The following is a 24,879-nucleotide window of genomic DNA, read 5'->3' on the forward strand; positions in this document are numbered from 1 at the left end:
TCTCCTTGTCCGTGGATGAGATACCCTTATTTATGAGGTGGGCCATGTAAAAGGCTTTCTGAACAATGGAAGCAACATGGTGGTCAAAAGTCAGGTTACTATCAACCTGGGTGCCCAAATCGTTCACGACTGATTGAGTGCTTAGGACATTGCTATTAATGTGATAATTTGTAGGGACGTCAAAATCCCCAAAGGGGATGATGATGCATTTTTATGTATTCAGCTTGAGGACATGTTTCTGGCACCAGTCATTTGTCTGAGTGAGACCCTCTTGGAGGATGTCCACATCACTAGGGGAACTGATGACAGCACCCAGCTTGCAGTCATCTGCAAACCTGGAAGCCATAGCTCACTGGTTTTGGCTTGCATCTCAGAAAAGTATATCGCAAATATAAGAACACACAGAGATCACAGTCAGTGTGGGGCTGGTTTCACCCTCTTTCTCCAGATCCTCAATAAGACTCCTCACTGGCACAGCTATAGGGTTGAGATCTCAGTCGAGTGGCCAAGCTAAGATCTCCAGCACCCTCTCTGTCCAACCAGTGATTTGTGTCCCTGCCCAAGTAGGTGACACAAACACACACTTTGAAATTTGATTTATATACAAGCACACACACACACCTGGGAAAGGCTGGCACAGGTTTACTAGCTATACCCCCTTTTGCCCAGACTATAATGTAGTTTCAGCTACCACCAGCCAATTCTTTATCAGCTACTTAAGGCCCTTAACAAAGGGTGTCCAATCCTATTGTGTAATGTTATTAATAATCCAAATGGTAGTCTGACCAAGAGCAAGGCTATTTAGGAGTGGCTTGCACAGTTTCACCAAAACATATGCAAGTACTCTAAGAGCTTAAATATGTCTCGCATATATCATCAGCAAAGATAGGTTTAAATATATTTAATAATAAATAATAAAAGAACAAGGCAATACTCAGTAAATCAACACAATAACTTTAGAGTTCAAAATCACAGGAAATATTTAAAACAACATTGCATGAGAGTCTGAAATAAATACAGATAACATCTAAACAAATCTTTACTATATTCCTGTCTATAGCTAAAAGAGTTACTAAGCCCTAGAAACTTACATACAGTGCAAACCAAGTGCAGAAGGTGGTGATGATTGGATGTTCTTGACAAAATACAAACTGCCCAGTCTCTCTCTGAGAGACTTCTTAAATTAATATCAAATATTACTACAGGGTTAGCTTGGGTAACATCACTTTTTATCACCTGACTTCAGTTCCCCAGCTAAACCCACTTTTGGTCAGAAACAGAATTTAACATCTCTGTGTGAAAAATACATATCTCTCAGATGTTTGCTCAGAACTGTGCAGCTGCTAGGAAGTCATAAAGTAAAAAGCATCTCTGCATCTCAAACCAGGTAATTACTTCTCTTTCAAGACAATACAAAAAAAAGTCTAGCTCTAGACATTGTGTCTGCTACACTGAAACTGAGAGATAACTTTTATAGCACAATCGTAAAACAATTTAATTTCAACTTATTTTCTTGAAATGTTGCAAGGTAACTCTGCATGTTCTAGTTTCCACTGTTAAAAATATATACACTCATACAATTACAATAGTTTCTATACATTTCTGTTCTAAGCCAGCAGGGCATGCTGTGGTTACATTCTTGAAGCTCAGTACTGTACAAACCCTGTTCAACACATACTTCGGTATAAACAATATCAATATTCACAAATGACATAGAATTATTTACAAAATTCCAGATAGCTGGGCTGGCAGTGTGACATTTCTTCCCCCACCCTACGAAAATTCAAACTAGTTTTTCAAGTGACCCTTGAGAAACATTGCTTGAGAGGGTTGAGCTTATCTCAGAGTACCTTACCCCATTCCCTGTCTTGAGAGCCCATCTGCATTGGCACTGCTAACCCCACTGTGGTGCTACACTGTCATATCATATGTTTGCAACCGTAAGATCCACCTCAGTAACTTGGCATTTTGCTGGCTGGCTCGATGTAGCCATATTAAGGGACTGTGGTCTGTAACGTCAGTGAATTTCCTTCCATACAGATAAGGCTGAAGTTTCTGCAGTGCACACAGTATAGCTAGGCATTCATTTTCTACAGCTGCATAGCATTCCTCCCTGGTTTGGACCCTATGACTGAGATATACCACTGGGTGTTCTTCTCCCTCTGAGGAGACCTGGCTAAGTACAGCCCCCACCGCATGGTTTTGAAGCATCCACCTGCACAACAAATTCTTTGTTGTAACCTGGACTGGCTAACACAGGAGGTCCTCTGAAAGCTCCTTTAAGCTTCCGGAATGCCTGCTCACATGCTGGGGTCCACACTACCTTATCTGTCCTGTTTTTCCTTGTCAGGTTTGTGAGGGGGAGCAGCTATGGTACTACAATTGGGGACAAATTTTCTGTAGTACCCTACTGTCTCTAAGAATGCCCTCACCTGCTTTTTTGGTACCAGGGGCAGGCCATGCCTGAATGGCTTCCACTTTGGCAGGTTCTGGCCTGATCTTAATACTCCCCACTCTGTCACAGGTAGGAGACCTCTGCCATACCCACTTGACACTTACTGGGCTTAATGGTCAACCCTGCCGTCTGTAGTCTGTCTAGCACCTCCCTGACATGCTGAAGGTGCTCTTGCCAGGAATGGATGTTGATGGCAATAATCTTCTAGGTAAGCAAGAGCAAAATCTTCTGCTCCTATTACAATATGATCTACCAGCCTCTGGAAAGTTGCTGGGGAATTTTTCATCCCAAAGGGCATCTTCATGAACTCATACAAGCCAAAAGGAGTCACAAAAGCTGACCTCTTTCTAGCACTGGGAGTCAAGGGCACCTGCCAGTAACCCTTCGTAAGATACTTAGCCCCACCTAGCTGCTTTCTGTCTTCATCTGTCCTAGGCATGGGGTAAGCATCTGACTTTGCTGTGTGACTATTTAATTTCCTGTAGTCAACACAGAACCTGGTGCTGCCATCCTTCTTTGTTACCAGCAGCACTAGGGAGGCCCAGGGACTGGTGGACTCCTGGATTACCCATAGTTCCAACATTTCTTGCATCTCCTCCCTCAGAGTCTGTTTAATTCTCTCAGGCACCCTATAAGGGGGCTGCATAATAGGCCTTTTTGGGTCCTGTATCCACATGGTGCTGCACCTTGTGGGTGCACCCTGGTTTCCCAGTGAACATGTCCCCAAACTCCTGTAACACTGCTCAAATTTATCGAACCTGGGTAGGAGATAGCTGCTGGGACATTGCTACCCCTTCCAATGATGTGTCAGTCCAAGCCTCACTGAGGAGATCAGTCACCAGATCCTGCCCAGACTCCTCCTGCCATCCACTGCAAATACTCAGCACAAGTCCCTCCCTATCATGGTAAAGTTTCATCATGTTAACATGGTACAATATGTGCCCTTGCCTCCTGCCTAGCAGTTCTTCCATGTAGTTAACATTCACTGACCTTCCTTACCACCTTGCAGGGTCCCTCCCAAGCTGCCCGCAGCTTGTTGTGTCTGACAGGAATGAAAACCATTACCTGCTGCCCCACAGCATATTCTTTAGCTCAAGCATTCCTGTCATACCAGACCTTTTAATGCTCTTGGGCTTCTGTCAGGTTCTCCTGGGCCAAGCCCAAGAGTTCCCTGAGCCTTGTCCTGAGGTTTAGGACATATGCCACAACAGAATCCTTGTGGGATTCACACTCACCCTCCGCTCATCTTGAATAAAATCTAGAGGTCTCCTCACCCTATACCTATACAGCAACTCAAAGGGTGAAAAACCTGTGGATTCCTGGGGCACCTCTCTGTAAGCAAACAGATGTGGGCAAATATTTGTCCCACTCCCTCTTAAAATGGTCTGCAAATGCCTGTAGCATCATCTTGAGTGTAGAGTTTAACCTCTCAACAAGACCATTAGTCTGGGGATGGTTGGGGGTGGTCTTCAGATGCTTCAACCCACAGTCCTTTCACAGACAAGCCAGCAGGTCTGACATGAAATTGGCACCTCTGTCGGTCAATATTTCTTTTGGGAAACCCACCCTGCTGAAAATCTCTAACAAAGCATTTACCACCTTTCCCACCTCAATGGAGGACAGAGCCACCACCTCAGGGTATCTGGTAGCATAATCTACTACCACTAGGATATACTTTTTCCCTGTGGAACTTGGGGTACTTAGAGGCCCCACAATATCCATAGCTACCCTCTAAAACAGCTCCTCAATCACAGGCAAAGGCATCAAAGGAGCTTTCACCTTGTCTTCTGCCTTGCCTACCTTCTGACACTGCTCACAGATCCTGCAGTGCCCTATTACAGCTCTAGAAATCTCAGGCCAATAAAAGTTCTACATAATACGTCTCTTGGTACACTTTATGTCCACGTGACTTGCAAAGGGAATATCATGGGCTATGGCTAGAAATGTGAGATGGTAGACTCTGAGCACTATCAACTGCTGCACTCTCTCACCTTCTAGCCCCCCCCTCATGTGGTCCACTGTCTATACAGTAACACTTTATCCCAGTATATAGATTCCCCTTTCCCTTGAGAATCAGGTGCCTCACTGGTTACCTCCCTCAGGCCTTGTAATGTAGGGTCTGAGAGCTGAGCCTGTCTCAACTCTGTCTTTGTAACCCTTCCCAGCTCCCTTTCCACAGGAAGTCTGGTATTCTCTGACAGCGGTGCTTCACTGTCAGCCTGGGAACTACTACTCACCTCTGCCCTTGCAGTCACTCTATCCAAGGGAATATCAGTACCTACAAGCAGCTGTGGTTCACCTTCAGTCTCACCGCTACAGGTTAGCTCCTTTCCTAAAGTAACCTTCTCACCAGTCATGGCTGGAAGTGTGTGGTCTGTCTGGGTCTCCCCCAGGCTACCAGACCCACATGCTTGTCTCCAAGCCTGACTGCATGTAACTGCATGCACACAAGGTACTGCATTATCAAAATCATTCCCTATCAGAACATTTGCAGTGATATCCTCAGACACCTACTTGCTGGCTTTCTTTTCCACCCTCCCAGTCAAGGTGAACCCTAGCCAAAGGTATTTGGAGTGGGGTTCCTCCTAAAGCTCTGACTGAAGTAGACTGCCCAAGCAAGTAGAGCTCCTCTTTAACCATTGCAGGCTTCACAATGGTTTGGTCAGAGGCTGTCCCTCTTAGCAGTGGCCTCTTTCTCATCCACTACGATAGAATATAACCACTTGTGGTAGTTTGGTACCCTTGTTGTCTTAAGACAACTTACTGCTGGCATTTTGTCATTCCCACTTACTGGCTCTCCCACCTTTTCTTCCCCACCTTGCTTCTGTGGATGTCTGTATGTTACATGGTCCCACTGGTTGTATTTAAAACATTTAACCCTTAGTCCTGGATGTGTACCTGGACTAGTGGCTTCCCCTGTTACTGGCAGACTCTGGGGCAGTCTGGTCTGCCCACCGTGGTTCCCTTAGACCCATGAGCAGCACTGGGTGTCCCTTTCCTGCTTGAGGGTATAGGTCTTCCTTCTTCCCCAACTCATTTGCAGTATTGCATTGTCTATCAGCTAACCAGATTCTCATGTCATCAGGCAAAGTGCTAAGAGTTTGTTCCCTCACCAAAATATCTGCCAGCCCTTCAAAAGTGGTGACCTGACATCCACTCTCCCACCTATAAAAATAAGTGTTCAGCAATTTGTTCACACACACTTTCATCTGCCTTCCGTCTATGCTCATGAACCTTTTTTATATAAGCTTCAGGAGTTAATTTAAAGTATTCTAAAAGACAATTCTTCACCATATTGTAATTTAAGCAATCAATATCAGACAATTTAGAAGTAGCAGTTACAGCTTTACCATGGAGTAAGGGGTCAGGAACTGTACCCAGAGCCCTTGGTCAACATTATACTGTTTACATACCCTTTCAAACATATGAATGAAACTATCAGAATTATCCCTCTCTGTAATCTGTGAAAGAAATGTATTGACCATTGTTGCTTCTGGGATTCGGTTACTTTCTTCCCCATTATCTTCATGACTCTGTCAAACAGTCAGCATCTCCTTTTCATATTGCGTCTGCCTCTCATTCTCCTCAGCTTCCAGGCATCACAGTTTCTCATTTTCCTCAGCCTGTAAACATCAGTTTCTCATTTTCCTCAGCCTCCAGATGTCTTAATCTCTCTGCTGCCTCTATTTCCAAACACTTGGCCTCCAGCTCAAGTCTCTTTAACTCCAGATGGATTTTTAAGTCCTCTGTGGAAAGGATGAACTCTCCATTTTCTGAGAGTTGTACATCTCCAAGGCCAGCCTGGTTGTCCTCCTGATTGCTGGTCTGTGATGCAGCTGTGCCCAAAGCTTCAATCGTTTTTGCCTTAGTCAGGTCAGCATACACCAGTCCTTTAGTCTGACACATCTTAGTCAACTGGCTCTTTTTCAGCTTACCATACTCCTCTGCTGACATGCTTGCCTGCTCTCCCTGACTGACCAATCTAACAAAAAGAAAACAATTGTGATATGAAACTCTGAATGTTCATTGTGTGGCTGATTGAGAGTACAAACACCTTCAGTGACCATTGTTCACAGGGTACAGGAATTCAATATCCACACCACTACAGGACAATTAATACATGATCTGGCTATCCCACCAATGTCAACCAATTAATATGTGGTGTGGAAATCCCACCACTGTCCACCAATTAATATGTGATACCTCTGCACAGGCTGAGTAATCAAGGAGCCTCAATCCTCACCACTGGCAGCAGTGAGGGATGTACACACTGGGAGGATGACAAGTACACACATACTAAAGTGCACTTTCCCTTAAGAGCACACAGGGATCACAGTCAGTCAGGGGCTGGTTTCTCCCTCTTTCACCAGATCCCCAATAAGACTCCCCAATGGCACAGCTATAGGGTTGAGATCTCAGCCGAGTGGCCAAGCTAAAACCACCAGCACCCTCTCTGTACAACCAGTGCTTCATGTCCCTGCCCAAGTAGCTGACACACACACACACACACACACACACACACACACACACACACACACACACACACACACACACACACACACACACACACACTTTGACATTTGATTTATACCCAAGTGCACATACACACACCTGGGGAAGGCTGGCATGGGTTTACTAGTTATGCCCTCTTTTGCCCAGACTATAAGATAGTTCCAGCTGCCACCAGCCAACTCTTTATCAGCTACTTAAGGCCCTTAACAAAGGGTGTCCAATCCTACTGTGTAATGTTACTAATAATCCAAATGATAGTCTGACCAAGAGCAAGTATTTAGGAGTGGCCTGTACAGTGTCACCAAATACATATGCATGTACCCTAAGAGCTTAAATATGTCTCACAAATATCAGCCACAAAATAGGTTTAAATATATTTAATAATAAATAATAAAAGAACAAGACAATACTCAATAAATCAACACAGTAACTTTAGAGTTCAAAATATTTAAAACAACATTGCAGGAAGCAGGAAAGTCTCAAATGAATACAGAAAACATCTAAACTAATCTTTACTATATTCCTATCTATATCTAAAAGAGTTACAAAGCCCTAGAAACTTACTTACAGAGCAAGGCAAGTGCAGAAGATGGTGACGAGGGGATGTTCTTGCTAGGTCCAAGACAAAATACAAAATGTCCAGTCTCTCTCTGAGAGAGTTCTTAAATTAATATCAAATATTATTGCTGGGTTATCTTGGATGACATTACTTTTTGTCACCTGACTTCAGTTCCTCGGCTAAACCCCCCTTTGGTCAGAAACTAACAGAATTTAAAATCTCTGTATGAAAAAATACATATCTATCAGATGTTTGCTCAGAACTGTGCAGCTGCTAGGAAGTCATAAAGCAATAAAACACATCCACATTTCAAACCTAGTAATTACTTCTCTTTTAAGACAATACAAAAAACTTCTAGCTTTAGACATTGTGTCTGCAACACTGAAACTGAGAGAACATTTATAGCACAATCGTAAATTTAATTTCAACTTATTTTCTTGAAGTTTTGCAAGTTAACTCTGTATGTTCCAGTTTCTACTGTTAAAAATATATAGTCACACAATTACAATAGTTTCAATGCATTTCTGTTCTAAGCCAGCAGGCCATGCTTTGGTTACATTTTTGAAGCTCAGTACTGTACAAACCCTTTTCAACTTATACTTCTGTAGAAATCATATCAATATTCACAAATGACATCTAGACTATAGCTACTAGCATCTGTACTCACTATGGTTTGTTTAATTACATCACAGAATGCTATCACCAGAGCAGAAGAAAGCATTTGTTTGACCTTGTCAAAAGGCTGGGCTTGAGCATGTTCCCAGGAACATGGTACATCTTCTTTAACAAGTATATTCAAGGAGAGAGAGTGGTGGAAAAGTCTGAAAAAACATGACCAAATAGTTGATCATGGTTAGGGCTTGTCTGAGTGCAGATGGAGCATGCAGTTCAGTTATAGTTCTGACTTTGCTTGCATGTGGTTTGATACCACTAGCACATAAATGGCACCCAAAATAATATATCTCTGTCTGACTAGAGCAGAAATTATCTTTATTTAGCATGAGGCCTGAATTTTTAAATCACCTGCAGTAGTACCTCTAACATTGAATCATGTGTTTGCTTATCTGAGACCGAAACATATAGGTGTCACCAAAACTCTTGAGCACAATAGTCATGAGATATTGAAACATCTCAGGTGCAAAAATGGTAACATCTTGAAACAAAATTATCCCTTGGGGTATTAAACATTGCTGATGTTTGGCTTTCTTTACCTAAGGGTATTTGCCAGAAATTGCTGGAAACATCTAGCATAGAAGGCACTCTTGCATTTACTAGCTTGGATGCTATGTTTGCTAAGGTAGGCAGTATCAACTTTTCTCACACACATGCATCATTTAACTTTTTTATTTAAGCATATAAATGTACACCCGACACATTATTTTAAATTTTTTGTACTTGAACAAGTAGACCTGGGTCCACAAGGGGGGGCCCGACGATGACTTCCTTGAATATTTAGAGCTCAAGTGGCAGATCAAATTAAATGCATGTCAACCACCTGGGCTCAGACAAGTTATCCATTAGTTCTGTATTAAAACTAAAATCAGCTTTTTTATGTGATTTTATTCAAGATCTGGGTTTTAAATCATACTTCAATACATAATACATTAATATCTGTGTGGTTGGTAGGTGGCATTTGGTGTGTTGTAGTGGGCAGTTACTGTGATTATGTGATACTGTCTTTTTAAACTGCTTAATTATTTTACAGGAAATGATGTTTGCTTTGACAACCAATGGCTGTAAGGGTTAGGATATTTAAATATGGCATTTTTTCTATGTTCTTGTTCTGATGAAGTCTTGTGATTTTGACGAAAGCGATTAACTTTTTTCAATAAATGTTCTGGATTTAGTGCTGCAGTGTTCCTTTGATGATCCTCTTCATATTTTTTACTTGGTTTAGGTTCATAGGTTCATAGATTAGTACTAAGCTAACTGCCCTTGCGAGCCATTTTAAGCCTAGCCAATTATCCCTTGTGAGACTCAAACCCTGCACCTTGTGCTTGCAAGGCAAACACCTTAACCATTAGGCCACCCTCCCAAACTGTTGTTATTTATAAGTCTGTTTTAGTCATGGATGGAGGGGAGCAACCTGGTAGCACTGGCAGCATGGACTTGAACATTATTGCTCAAATGGTGGCAACACTTGCATCTACTATTGCTGGGCTTTCCACTAAGGTAGAGTCGCTTCTGGGTCAATTAGCAGATCATCGTAGTCAGGAGCTCAATAATACTGGTATATCAAGTCCTGACATCTCAATAATTACTCCAGCACAAAGGAGCACTAATTCTAACAATCACTCTTATGAACGAGGTCTGGCAGCAGCAGTAACGTAAATGGGAGTGGACTAGCATCTAGCAACATGCTAGATGCACCTAATGACAACATGCCATCAGTTTTGGTTGAGCAATGGCTCAGGAATGGAATTATCTTTGATGGACAGAATATGAACTCTACCAACCAACACAGCAGTCTCGAGCATCAATTTCGGGGTTTTAAGGAAGCTTTATTCAGGTACAAACGTTTGCAATTGGAAAATGAATATCTGCACGAGTGTGTAAGGAGAGAGCAGATTCCCAAGGGCTTCGGACATGTAAATATCCAACTGGGCTTATTTAGGACTCCCAGTTACACCAGGACTTAAAGAACTTTTTCAATAAGCAAGGTTATGAGTTGTTAAACATTTTTATTACTGTTAACAATAAGAAAATGGCTGCTATTTTAAAGGGCATTAACAAACTTGATACTGAAATTAAGCATGATTTATTATTTGAACACAGGTTGGTTGAATTTAACAATTTATTTAAAAGTGTTGATAATGACTTGGTGCAATTGCAAAAAAGGAAAGAAAGAAAACTGTTCAGGGATAAAACTGATTATGATGAGGGGAGGGCATACCCTGACCCACCCCTGGGCCAAAAAGCTAGGTGGGCTGAAAGATGTGAAGAGGTTAATGTAATTAATGAAGTTGACGATGTGGTAGATTCAGTGGATGACAATGCCCCTTTAGAACCACCGCCTCTGAGGAATCCCAGCGACTGATGAATCAGAGGGGGGAAGACAAGGGAACGGAGGGTATGGACAAGTGAATTATCAGAATCAATGGAGGAGGGGGAGACAACAACAACAGTATTGGAGGTGATGAATGATACCAATGAAAGGGATGGGATGTATGAATGTACCATTGTGAAGAACCTTGAGCATGATGTCAGCATTTACAATTATAGTAGGACAACTGTGAGTACTGATTGGGCAGAACTGTTCTCAAAAGGGCTCAACTTTGTGCCAACAACTGGTAGTGACATTGTCATTACTATTCTGGAGTTTAAATTATTCACTAGGAAGTTGAATTTGGAACTCTTTTTTTCACAAGAGGGGGCTGGACAATGCATGTTGCATGGGAATCTAGGCCGATTAAATAGACCAAGTACTTTCATTCCCTAGCTGTGGATATGCGTATTTTGGCCTTGTTATGACCTTGTCAGCACAGCACAAGCAGAGTGTTTGACTAAACAGCTAGGGGGTTTGGCTTTATTGGCCTGAAATTGTCCATTAAAATGACAAAACAAGTCATGGCCATTCAGAACTGCCAATGAGCTGAAACACCTGATGTTCATAAGGCTCATTTGCATATATCCCATGTGCCTCTGATACAAGAGGTTTGGGAGGTCACTCAGTGGAAATTCTAGCTTTGCTGGAGTTTTTATTTTGTTTTTACTGATTGGTTTTTCAGTGACCTTCTCACTCATTGTTTTACATTTGGTAACCGGGAAAGTCTGACTGGGTTTGAACCCATTTTCAGCAGAGGCCCGGGGAGAAACGCTCCACAAATAAATGGTGAGATATAGCAAAATATGATAATGCAATAGAATATATAACAAAGAATTTGCAATAAACCAGGAATAGAATACATATGTAGGTAAAAGCAAAAAATAGGTATGAACAAGAATTTGTATATGAGAAGCTTGACAGGCAAAAACTAACATATTAGTAGAGACAAGGTTCCTATTGGAACCTCAAACGCTTGAAATGCCGAACGTCATATGGTCGACACCATATGGTCGACATTTCAAGTGTTCGAAGGTTAAGCATAATGGCGCCGTTCAGTGCAGAATGGGAGAATTTCCCTTTTCGGCAGTGAAGTGCGATCTCGGAGTTGGTATATTTAAGTAGGGGGGGATGTGGGGGGGGGGGGGCACAGGCCTGCACCGTTAAGGTACGTTTTTTTTTTGTTTTGTTTTTTATTATATATTTGAACTTTCGAACTTTGATCATATGTTGTCGAACATATGGGATTCAAAGTTTTGAAAGTTTGATTATATAATATAGTCCCTAGAGACAGTAGTCCCACTATTATTTGCAAAAGGTAGGTAAAAGGCAGTATAAAGACACTTTATAAGTATGTCTATAGTATAGGCAGCATATAAATACTCAATTCTGGATTGAAGTTTACAGGTTCCCCTATACAATTGAAGTTTCAGGGAAAAGGGCTGTATGATGGAGCACTTATTTCCTGTATTGCTTTATAGTCTGGAGCTTAAAGAAGTTTTTAGCAGGAAAATGTGAGGTATGTTAATTTCAAACTATAATAAAGTATGTACTTGGAATATTTGTTTTGAATAGTAGTGGAAGCAAAATGGATAATTTAACCAGATTACATATTTTGGAAAACTGTTAACTAAATAGTAAACAGTTCAAATGTTTTGGTTGGTGGCAATATATGTTTTGCTGAGAACTTTGATTTTCTTTTCCCCTACTGTGTTATAAATGATTATTATAATACTGTGGTTAGATGAGTTAAGGATTGTGAAAAGGAAGTTTGTTAAAAAAAAGTGCAGCAGATAAATATTAATTACTTAGTTAATGTGTGCTTTGGAGCTTGTTTAATAATTAAATAGAAGCAATGTCAGATATTATTTTAAAGTGTGTGTGTGCATGTATGTGTGTGTGTATATATATATATATGTGTGTGTGTGTGTGTGTGTGTGTGTGTGTGTGTGTGTGCATAATTTAGCTTATATTCAATGCAATAGGGAAGTGTTGAGTCAAATTATAATACATATGGACAGCTAGCATTCTTATTTCAGTAAATAACTTTGTTGGAGTCATGGGGGGGCTGAATTCATGGTGTTTTTTACTTCATAAAGCACTCTCCAAAGTTAAGAATACAGCATCCATGGGACCAGATGACATCCCGGGCTGTGTATTACATGAACTACAAAATGAACTGGCACCTCACCTAAATGTCATGTTTAATCATAGCCTCACCTCAGGCTTCGTGCCCACTGAGTAGCGCATAGCTACAGTTATCACACTCTACAAGGGGAGATCCACCTTGGAATCTGGGAACTACTGCCCCATTAGTCTGACGAGCCTGATCTGCAAGGCCATGGAACGTATTATCATGGAACTTATAAACAAAAACATTGGCAACCTTCAAACACTGGACCCCACCCAGTTTGGGTTCGTGAAGGGCCGATCTTGTCTCCTGAACCTGATTGTCTTCTTCGAATCAGTCTTCAGAGCTGTGGACGAGGGTAAGGCAGTCCAAACAGCCTATCTGGACCTCACCAAGGCCTTTGACACCATCCCCCACTCTGAAATCATAGATAGACTTAATAAGCTGGGCATTAATCCCTACATCACTAGATGGGTTGCCAACTGGCTTACTGACAGAACCCACACTGTAAAAGTAGCCAACTCCAAATCCAGCTGCAGACATGTGACAAGTGGAGTACCTCAGGGTTCAGTCCTGGGACCGCTCTTGTTTGGCATCTACTTCTCTAAAGTACAGGCAACACTAAGGGACTCTGGCTAACAAAATTTGCAGATGACTGCAAACTGGGAGCCATTATTGAATCCCCAAATTATGTGGATACTCTACAAAACGGCCTTACAGAAACAGATGCTCAGTGCCAGAGCCATGGACTCAAGCTCAATGCCAAGAAATGTATAGTTATCCCCTTTGGGAAAAAACAAGTACCCGTGAATTACACTAGATCCACTAAACACCGAAAGTGTGATAAGAGACTTAGGGACACAGGTGGACAGTGGCCTCACCTTCAATAACCACATCGCCACAACAGATAGGAAATCCTTCTATGTGGCACACCTCATCACTAAGGGCTTTTCATGCAGAAAAAAGGAGGTCATTTTCCCACTGTATCCATCCCTCATTAGACCCATTATAGAATACAATGCCCCGTTTGGTATGTACCTCTCAAGACATCTGCAACAACTGGAAAGGCCGCAGAAATACCTCACTAAAAGAATCACAGGCCTAAAGCGGATGTCCTATGCTGACCACCTTAAAAAACTCCAGTTATACTCTGTCACATATCGTTTACTCAGAGGCGATCTCTGCTTAACAAACAAGGCCATGTCAAACCCAGAGCTGTTGGACATGCTACACTTAAAGAAATCCCAATCCCTCAGAGCCACAAACTCCAGGGATCTAAACACTGTCATCACAATAAACAAAACATGCTGGAGGGATAGGTTCCTGACCCAGAGACTCCCCAGACTCTGGAATAGACTGCCCATACATGTCAAGCAGAGCCCTCTTTGGCCCTCTTCAAAAGGAACCTTGACGATTGGATGTTAGAAAGGAAATTCACCCCAGGGATCACGTCAGCCACCCTGCTAGACAGGGGTCCAGGGAAGTAAATAGTGTGGGAAGAAATAGCCAGGGAATTGTTATGGATAGGCTTGTATAGGCCCTAGGGCCGATAGCCTAGTACCAACCTATGAACCTATGAAGATATTTCTTTTTATTTGTGCTTCTGAGTCACATATGTAGTAGAACTCTGACAAATACACTGCAAGTATTAGAAGAATGCCAGAAGGATGTTTTTTTCAATTCTTATTTGTATCTTGAATGTTCCAGGTGAGATTTATAAGGTGAGTTTGTAAGACATAGTGGCCAGTTTCTGATATGGATTTGTGCTAATTATTCACAATGTATTTGCAGCATTGTATAGCAGTGTATAAAGCATATTAAAGGGCACTTTCATATAAATTTATATTAATAAAATTATTGAAGTGCGTATTGTTTTTATAGTGCCACTGAAAAAATATCAAAAAAGCAGTGGATGTGGGATTTAAATGCATGATTTGTTTTAGTTATATTATTAGGAACCTATATTGCACTACTTCTACAATATAGAGTTTCTGAATAGTGAATTTAATGACATTAATATTTCTTGGGGCTTATTTTGGACATTTTATATGAGGGACTGTGGATGAATTTGCTTGTAATGATTTTGCTTGTAAAGAACAGATAGAGAGGTTCTGTTATGCTGGCATATGGGTAACTAAGCAGAAAGCTGTTATTTTGTGGGAAACAAGGGAGTTGAGGCATCTGTTTTGGAAGGCCATCCTTTGGTTTGGGCTAGCACATTGACTAGTGTGATTTGAAAGTAAGATAATGCACATCAGTGGCTTTGGTATCTATTTACTTATTCATTTTTGCTTTCTGTTTCTGAAATGCAACAACTGGTTGACTTATTACATGTAACATGTATCCAAAATCAGGTGTCCAATGCAATTTTACATGTTCTTTTTTTCTTTTTTTTTGTGTGTGTTTGAATGGTGGTATCCCACAATCCTGCTAAAAGTGTGAGGTGCTGTGACTGTTAGTATGTATATTTCATGCAAATTAGCGATCCAGATTTTTTTTGCCTGATGTACCTATTTTTCAAATGCCTTTGTCCAGATTTTTGATGTCTGCAAGTTGAGAGGTATGTTGAGAAGTCAAACGGCTCTGCTGGATTAAACTTGGTCACGTCAGCAAGAAATTCAGCAGTTCAATGGCAAATACCTTAAATTCAGCATAACAAAAACTTAAGGCAATAAATTGATTTTTAGTAAAAACAACTATCTCTGAGCATTTTGGATCACTTGGTGTTGTGTGTCATGGTTTCATAACTAGTAATGGCATTTTTTGGTTTTTGTTCATCGAGAAATCTTGGTTCTGACACCATGTTGGATGATGGTAAAAAATGCAGACTGTTACAAGTACAAACCATCACAAAGTTCTTTATTATAAACAATATGCAACACAGCAATAATGAAGCTAACACTTCAGCAACTCAGACTCATCTGCCAAACAGCTTAGTACTTCAAGTGCATTATGGTACATTTATTCTTAAATGGGTAGCACTGTACATTTGACTTAAAGAAGCAACACATTTATGCACAGATATACAATATATATTCAATAATGTAATTTTACTCTACTTTTCCTAACAATCTATGGGGTGGATTATACAGGAACACTGGGTGGAGCAGTGGTGCAGTGGTTAATGCTGTCGTCTCACAGCAAGAGGTTCTCTGGTTCAATTCTCGGCTGGGGTGCCTTCTGTATGGAGTTTGCATGTTCTCCCTGTGTTCGTGTGGGTTTCCTCCGGGTACTCCGGTTTCCTCCCACATTCTAAAGACATGCTTCTGGAGCATTTCTCTCCGGGCTTCCGCTGAAAACAGGATCTGTGGAACCTAGTCGGACTCTTCCGGTCAACAAATGTTAAATAAAATAAAATAAATAAAAAAAAAAAAAAAAAAAAAAAAAACACTAACTACAGATGGGATAGATGATGGCTTGTGACTATGCTGTGGACTGTTCCCTACTCTGGGTGGTGCAGAGCTCAGTTCAGCTCAGTAAGATGTAGTGTAAAGGCACACAAGGAACTGTAGTTTAAACCCAAGAAAAATAATTCTATATACAGCCAATCAGTTTAAACATCCTTTGTTCTGTGAGTTAATGAAACATCCAGAAGACCAGCAAGTTGAATCTATCTCAAAAAGCAGACCCTCACTGCTAAAAACAAACTTTTTTTCCTGGAATAAAATTTAGCAAAACGCATCTCATGTCAGTCTCAGTACATAGCAAAAAGCATGATACTGCAGTGATGGGTATGAACTGACACTAAGACAATTCAAACCACAGTGTATTCTACTTGAGGCTGGCCAGGTAGAAAGCTTTGGCATGTTCTTGGAATACGGCAGCCATGGCTTCAGGTGATAGAGTGTAATCCAAGTCTTGGACGACATCTCATTGCTTAATTGCTTTCTTATTCCTGAAATATTTTCTTACTTTTTCTACACTATTTGCAGCAGTATTGCATTAAAAAGACTTTTACTTTTCAGCAGAACACATTCTGAAAAGTTAAAATGAACACTTCTGCACTTGCATGGTTACAGAATGGCCAAAACTTTGTTAAAACACATACTGAGATAATGTCATTAAAACTCTTACCATGAATAGTCACATTGTTTTTCTTCAGAAACTTCAACAGAGGCTCAAACTGAACAGTCAGTGATTTGTGCAGATCCTTCATCTTTAACTCAAGGCGATTATGTATCTCATTCTACAATATTCAGAGGGTTGATAGAAAAAGAATAAATCAGTAATGAAAACTGATAAAAATAATTGGCTTTTACAAAATCCAGACAGCCCACAAATGTTCCAGTATAAAACATATTTATTCTTTATTTTAGACACAACATAAAACTGGATCATTGAGTTTGTCACAGAAGAGCTTATTAACAGGTCTCACCATCTCAGCTATCAGTAGTGGCTTCTAATTTCCCAGCAGCCTTCCTTCTGGTGTGACCACCTAATGACATCATGCGATTCACACACACTTGATGGGCAAAATTTATGCCTCCTCTTTAGGTCTTACGCTAATCAAAGGAATGCCCACTTTGCCTCCATTGCATGACCCACACTCCTGATACTCCTGATCACTAATGTACGAGAAAGGTTAAGATAACATTCCAGCTTGCTGTCTCTCACACGCACACACACACAGACACACAGACACACAGACACACACACACACACACACACACACACACACACACACACACACACACACACACAGACACACACACACAGACACACACAGACACACACACACACACGTTAAACTTAAAGCAACATGGGAAAAGAAGGCTTGGAAATTTCAAGCTCTACTGCAACAAAGTCTTCTGAAGACTGTAGTAACAGAAGATAGCACAGCAATGCTTGTTCACAGATGTTAGATAGCTGAGAAATTTTTCCTCTGCTCTGAATGGCAGCTGCGGTTCCATTTATTTCCACTGTTATAATCTGCTGGGTGGAGCCGGGCTGCAGCTTTAACTCACACTGGTATAATCCAACCCCGAGCAGCAGGTACAGATCAGCCACTATGAAGAACCATCCAACAAATCAAGAAATAATAAATTCTGGCAGCATCGAGACACACACACACACACACACACACACACACACACACACACACACACACACACACACACACACACACACACACACACACACACACACACACACACACACACACACACACACACACACACACACACACACACACACACACACACACACACACACTCACACACACACATGCAGAGAAGCCCTTTGCTCAAGCATTGCTGGAATTATGAGTTAATCCTAAGGGACACATGGTCTTTGTTTCTAGAAGAAGGCCTGATATTCTGAGAATTTTTGAGCAGATAGGACAGACACTATAAATAACATTTTCCACTAGACAAATTTCAGCACTGGTGATCCAGTGAGCTCAAAAGGCAGAGGAGAAAGCCTTTGGTCCATGAAGTTGGAATCCTATGGATGGAGTTGTAAGTTACTTGTCAAACCAGAACTAGACAACAATATGTAATGGTCAAAATAGCTTATACTTGTAACCTGATCATAGAATAACCAAGGCCCAAATCAAGTAGGTGCCACACATAGAAAAGAACAACACACAATTTCTGTGGGGCAGCACAGGGTATCATGACACCCAAACAGAGAACGATTTCCATTTAGAGGCACGGATCTTCTAAAATCAAGGCTCCCTAATGACTTGAGTAACCCTTGAGCCCTTTGTTAGGAGAGTCAGTAGGATTATGGATTCTACATCTGTAGGCAAGAACTAGGCAGAACTAGCTGTTACCTCATCCATGGATGAAGTCCTTAGCTAAGACCTCAACTTTTTCCTGTACTCCCATTGCTCTATGGAGCTCAAACTATGCCATTCTTTTCATCCATGGAGCTAAGAAAATAAGTTTTGGTCTTTGTTTCCTGATGTTTATGAAGAAGAATGATGCAAAGACCAACGTTTCTCTAATATTACAAGATAGAGAACAGGTTCACCACCACTTCTCCCATATCCTGCTACACAAATCAAAACAATGGAGACATTTTCTTGAGTGACAGAGAGATCAAATTTGAAAGTGCCCCACTTCCAAAAGACTCTGACCATGCAAAGTATCTGTATCCAAAGTTTCAGCCTTATATGTGGAGTATAGCCTTGTGCCCTCTCATTTGTTTAGGTATCACACATATGACTGCTTGTCTAACTAAATAAAAAAGCCCCAGAAAACAATTTTGTTTTAAAAAATCTGAGGGTCAAAAAGACTGCTCATAGCACATACTGTCTAACATGCAGCCCCTCTCCATGGGACCACAAACACTGTTCAACACAGGAGTTTAGGTGAGCCCCTACATAACCAGCAAAACATCTACCATCAAAATGTGCATGGGTTCAACTGCAGAATGGAAAGATCAGCAAAATACTGGTTGGAACTATCCACCAGGTCTGACACCAGGAGGAGATCATGAACACATGACAGCTCTGCAGCCACTGATACTGTCCAGTCCACTGCACTATCTGGATTCACAGAAATTCAACTGCCTCCATGCAGAGTGTGGCAGCCATCAAGCCCAAACAATGTTGCCGCACCTGATCCTGGACTCTGATATTCTCAACCAGCCATGACCTCCTGGGTCTTCTCTGAGGCTGGTCCCTTTGGTAATGGAACGCATCCATCTCTACATCTCCGAAGGCTACTCTTTGTGAAGGAATCATACAGGTTCCTTCCCAATTTATGGCCACTCCCTGGGCCTACAGTTGAGAAAGAGCCCACAGAAGGGACACTTCCAAGTAGTCGATGGATGGGGACACACCTGTAGCCAGTCTTCTTGGTGATGAAACACATGGAAATACCACTTTTACTAGGTTTCGGATACTATGGCCAAAGCTTTAGTAAACATATTTTGAGTACTGAGGAAAATCAAATGACAAAAAGTTGTGGTGAAAGTGAAACTCTCCCATAAAAAAATGAATCACCTATGTGTTCCTCAAACCACAGATGTGAAGAAGATAGCTACCATATCTATTAACAGTAGATAGGTCGAAGTAGTTACTGTTGGCATAACTGATATGGCAGATATTGATCAACATGGATTCATTACAGAAAAAATGTGCATGTCCGACATAATACAGTTTTATTATACTATCATAAAAAACTATTGAAACAGGGCTCTCTGTTGATGCTATTTATCTGAATTAAAAGAAAGGTTCTGAAACTATTCCAGATTATCCAATAATTGCACAACTTTCTAAATATAATGTTAATCAATTCATCACTCACTGCTAGTTCACGCACCCGACTACAAAACATTTTTTTCTGTAGAGACATGCATTTGTACATTTTCATTTTAATTTTCTTTGTGACATTTAACTAATCTTCTGAATCACCAAACAGCCAAAGGTCTCCTCTGTGTGCATGTACACAATGAATGTCTCTTGACTCTCAGTGACCATAACTTGCTGAAGTGTTGGGTGTTCTCCCTTCAGTGTATATAAACCTTCCCTTACAGATGACAATATTGCTGTAATTATTATATTCTGTCCAGCTACAAGATGAGTACTGTAATTTCTAGACACTTTCAACATTATCCTATTTTCTTGGGGGGTTCCTTGTTCATGTATTTATGTTCCCTTTTCCTCTGTGGTAGTCTTATCCTGTTTCTAGTCACTGCCACACAAGAACATTCACAATATGTACGTGGAATTCCCCTCTTACATTTTTTTATTTTTACAGACTTGGTGACAGAGTCCCTGTATGTACATTGTATTTGTTATATGCACAGCTATCTATATCTAATCATAATAGTTGCATCTAAATTGCCTGTCTGATGAATGAACATCTGTGGCATTTACAGCTGTTATCCCTGTTTTATAGCTTCCATATCTCAATAATTTAAAAGTTGGAAACCCTGATTATTGCAGTCCAGACTCATAACCCGTTACATACACTTCCTATACATGTACATACACTATTTTAAAACTGTATATTGTACAAATATGGTGTTGGTTTCAGGATATAGATAAATATTTGCCCTTGCTGTGCTTATGTCTCCTGGATGTAATATATCTTTCTCATTGTCCTTTCTTCTGTGATATACTTTCAGGATGAGCTTGATTATACTGTAGACTTCTCCAAAGCACTGTCCACCTACAGGAAGTGCCAGGTGTGTGTCCTTCCCTTGTGAGCGAACCATGGAATGACCTTCTCTTTGGAGAAAAAAATGCCTACTTGCTTTGGGTATTACGTATATGCAGCATTAAGTGAAATGTGATATGGCCCTATGAGTTGTGATCACTGTAACTGCACCTATGTCCTTTTGTGCCAGTGCATTAACATTTTTCAATGTTTTGTCTGGTTTCTCCTACTGCAGTTATAACCTTAGTACTGTAATAGTTTAATTATGCTCCCTTCCATTTCAGTTGGGAACCTTACTGAGAGAACCTGAGGTGCCAACAATGCATCAACCTGCTGCCCTCATTTAGACTGTAATCTCCTAGCTAAAGGAGGATTGCTACTACCTATTTGCACATTTCTCCCCTCATGAAAAGCTCGTCAAGTCAGAAATTTAGCATTCATGTGTTCCTTTGGACCTTTTCCCCATACACAAGTTTGTATGTGTACATTTTCATTTTAGTTTATTTCAGAACAGTTAAATAAGTTTTAGAATCAGTGAGCAGCCCAAGTTCTCAACTTTGTTCAAATGAGCACTGTGAAGAAAATGAAAACACTGTCATCTGTGTTAGCATGTCTGGCAGGAGATTTGTATATATTCTCAGATTAATTTGTACTGTATGCCAGCATGTCTAATTGTGAAAATGTAAATAAGTTTTTAAAATGTTGAGTATTTCCCTGTTTATAAAAAATATTTAAAAAATATGTCAGTGTTTTGATACACTTCTAATTGCACATGTTTGTGGGAGGGATTCTAAAGTACAAACTGTCAGTGAAGAATCAGTTGATCAGTAGGTGACATCATTGGAATGCCCCTGGTTGCTAGGTGATTATTTGAACAGATGATTGATGGAAAAAGAACTTTTTCAAACAGCTGATTTCTTATTTTTCAAATAAGACAAATGAGACTGTTAACCTGGACTATAAGAGACTGCTGAAGTCAGTTGAAAGGCAGTTAGTTATGAGTTACAGTCAGTTACAGTGCAGTGCAGTGGATACCCAAGAAAAAGGACTCAACAAAAACTGTAAGCCTGCCTTTGCCTTGCTGTTATGTTTTAGATTAGATCGGGGACAGTATTCTCTAGTTAGATTGGGGAATTTAGTCATTTAGATACACAACAGGATTCAATAAACTTTGTGCAAGAATAGTGCTATTCCTGCATGGAGAGAACCATGTCTGTTTCTGCATAGCCTTAACAGCAGTGTGCCTTGCATATTCATGAAGGCATGCTACTGCTAAGGCTAAGCGGACACAAACACTACTGAGTGCAAGGGGCATGTTTTAGTAGTGCTCGCACTTCCAAAATTCCTGTGCACTCTGAAAGTGCAGTACAGCACTTCCTACCTGCTTTCAGTGTCAGTGGACACTGAAAGCATGAAATTAATTAGGAAGCAATGTAAGAGGGGGGGGTGTGACAGGTACTGTCACACCCCCCCTGCATTGCCAAAGTGCCGTGCGGCACTTTCTAACTAATTTCAATAGGAAGTAATGGAGGGGGTGTGTGACAGGTACTGTCACACACCCCTTGCATTGTCAAAGTGCCATATGGCACTAGAGCCATACTTCCCAACTGTACAGATATTCACAGAATGTCCGGACTGCATACCCATCAGAAAATCCATGCTAATGCAAACCCTGTTAGTCTATCAACTTGTAAGTCTGTAAGAGCAATATTTAAATTGTGCCCTATGTTTGCCCACTCTACCACTGTTAATCTGCATTTTCCCAAATTTCCTGCTTTAAGAGGTTGAGAGGTATGACCATACCTCTGAACCTCTGAGAGGCAATGCCTAAAATGCATATAATTAAATTTCATTCAGAATTTTTTTTTCCAAATCCAAGTAAAGTTTAAGCGTAGCTAAGCGGGTTTGCATGTCACACCACTATGCTCAGCATAGCTTAAACATCACAAAGGAGCTGAATAGAAGTGTACAGCTACATTCCTCAATGACGAGATAGCGTAGTGGTTAGAGCTTCCACTTTGCATGCAGCAGTTCACAGTTTCAGCACCAAGGCAGGCTGTTAAATCTTTTTTGTTTATTAAATGAGGTAGTAAATAATATTTGTCAACCAGGGTAGTGTGGCAGTTCCAAAAGTGAAGTGTCAGTGTATAAAACATATGAACCCACCAAGTAAACACAGGTGTCCCATACAATATAGTCACACCCCAAGGTAATGTAATGAAGGTACATAGAGGGACATCATGTAAAGTAAATCACATACACTTAACATGTCAGTAATGATGAATTAATCTACAATACTGATATTTTTTTAAAAATGAAAACTGAGCAATGTGAAGCAGTGCTCAGCTATGCTTAGCCGGTTTAAGCAGCAGTTAGCTAAGCTAAGTGGATTTGCCCACTGCTAAGCAGTGCTCAGCATTTACCTCTTTAAGCACTGTTCAACTCAGCTTAGCGATTTGCGCACTGCTTAACTGAGCTCAGCATTTTCAAAATGGTCCAATGACGGCAAAGGGTAGGAATATGGCCTTATTTAAACTGCGCAGGTGGGAATACAGCCAGAAGCTGTTGTAGCTTGCTCTGTGTAGGAGCCATGTCAGGCATTGGAGAGTGCTCGTGCTTTTGGGTGCAGCGCTGGGGCATTTTGGAGTCCAGCGTTATGGCTGGGCTCCTTGTAGCAAACCAGGATGACAGAATGCTGCAGGGACAGTACTAGGGCTCACAGTATAAAGCAGAGGCCTGGGACTGTCTGGCACGTGACCTCACCAGTGCCACTGGAATCGACAAAACTGGTGAGCAGGTATGGCATCGCTATGCTGACCTAAAGCAGAGGAAGAGGGTGCTCTTGGTCCAATGGATCCAAGACTCTCAGAACAACCATGCTCTAGCAGTTTATAAGTATCGCAGATATAGCTGTACCAAATTCTAGCATGAGTATGTGATAGACAGGTATGCATAATGTTTGTTTTCTCCCCCTACAGCTGCAGCAGAGAGGGCTAGCAATGCAGAGGCCTATGCTGACAGACTGACAAGGCTGCATCGACAGGCTGGTGAGTACAGATCTACCTTACAGTGTATATTGAAATAACTAAGAAGTAAATTATTTACTGCCAGTAGGTGTAGTGTGTTCTGTGTCTAAAGATTAAAGAAAAGTTTGTCAGACTAATATTGCTCTACAGCATATGCAGTAGTAGAGCACTGTGTCATAAGTAAAATAAAAACCTAAACCACCAACTGTTGTGCTTATTCTGGTATGTTGTTGTAGAAATAGAATGTATACAGGCTTTTCACAGCAAATATGGCTTTGAAAGCATGAATTAACAGAGGTTGTTCTGAGAACCAGCTATTATGCAAAACAGTAGATTGTGGAGCTGTAAATTAAGATATATATGAAATAGGACATATGTTATGCACCAAGATCCGAACCCTGAATACTAATGTCCAATGTATTATAGTGTGTCCCCTACTGCAGTGCCTTGTGTTAACCTTTGCTTTTCAGATTGTATTATTTCAAGGGAATGATACACAGTACATGCATGAATCGCAGGATTACAAAGTCAGACTGTCTAACTCACAGAGTATTAAGCAGAAAACAGTCAAACAAAAGACCACAGTTTCCCAGTATCTCAGTGTGATGACAAACAGCCTTGTAGTTCACTTTAGCACACCCAGACATGGTTTGAATCCAGGTAGTGGTACTGAGATGTGTACATATATACACTCAAGAAATCTTGAATATTTGCAGAAACAGTCAGATAGTGGTAACAGATATTTTTCCACAGGTCTTACAGGCAATGTTTGTAGTAGCTGTTTGAAGGGTATAACAATACACAATATACAACCGTTCCACTGTCCAACCCCATGCCTGCAAATGACAGCAGGATAGGTACATACACCATGCCCTCTTCCCAATAATGTCTCTCAAGTGTCACGTTGTCATGGTTAGTGGTCACTGCTGCTAATCACCTTGGACACAGACAGGAATCCAGGTGAAGTATGCTAGTAGCAGACTCACACAACATCAGTGCAGGGTACCCCTTCTTTGTCAAGTATGTAACAATGAGATGTACAAGC

General features: G+C 40.9%; 1 protein-coding gene across 1 annotated transcript in view; it reads right to left on the reverse strand.

The window, feature by feature from the left end:
- The window catches only part of LOC122798680, a 765,029-nt gene that overhangs the window by 439,326 nt on the left and 300,824 nt on the right, over positions 1–24,879 (reverse strand). Inside the window, exon 3 of the mRNA XM_044067772.1 lies at positions 16,775–16,886. Coding sequence (XP_043923707.1) covers positions 16,775–16,886 — 112 coding nt within the window. The remainder of the gene's footprint in view (positions 1–16,774; positions 16,887–24,879) is intronic.

This window comes from Protopterus annectens, chromosome 3.part1 (assembly GCF_019279795.1).
Source record: "Protopterus annectens isolate FY-2018-M chromosome 3.part1, PAN1.0, whole genome shotgun sequence".
In the NCBI taxonomy this organism is placed as follows: Eukaryota; Metazoa; Chordata; order Ceratodontiformes; family Protopteridae; genus Protopterus; species Protopterus annectens.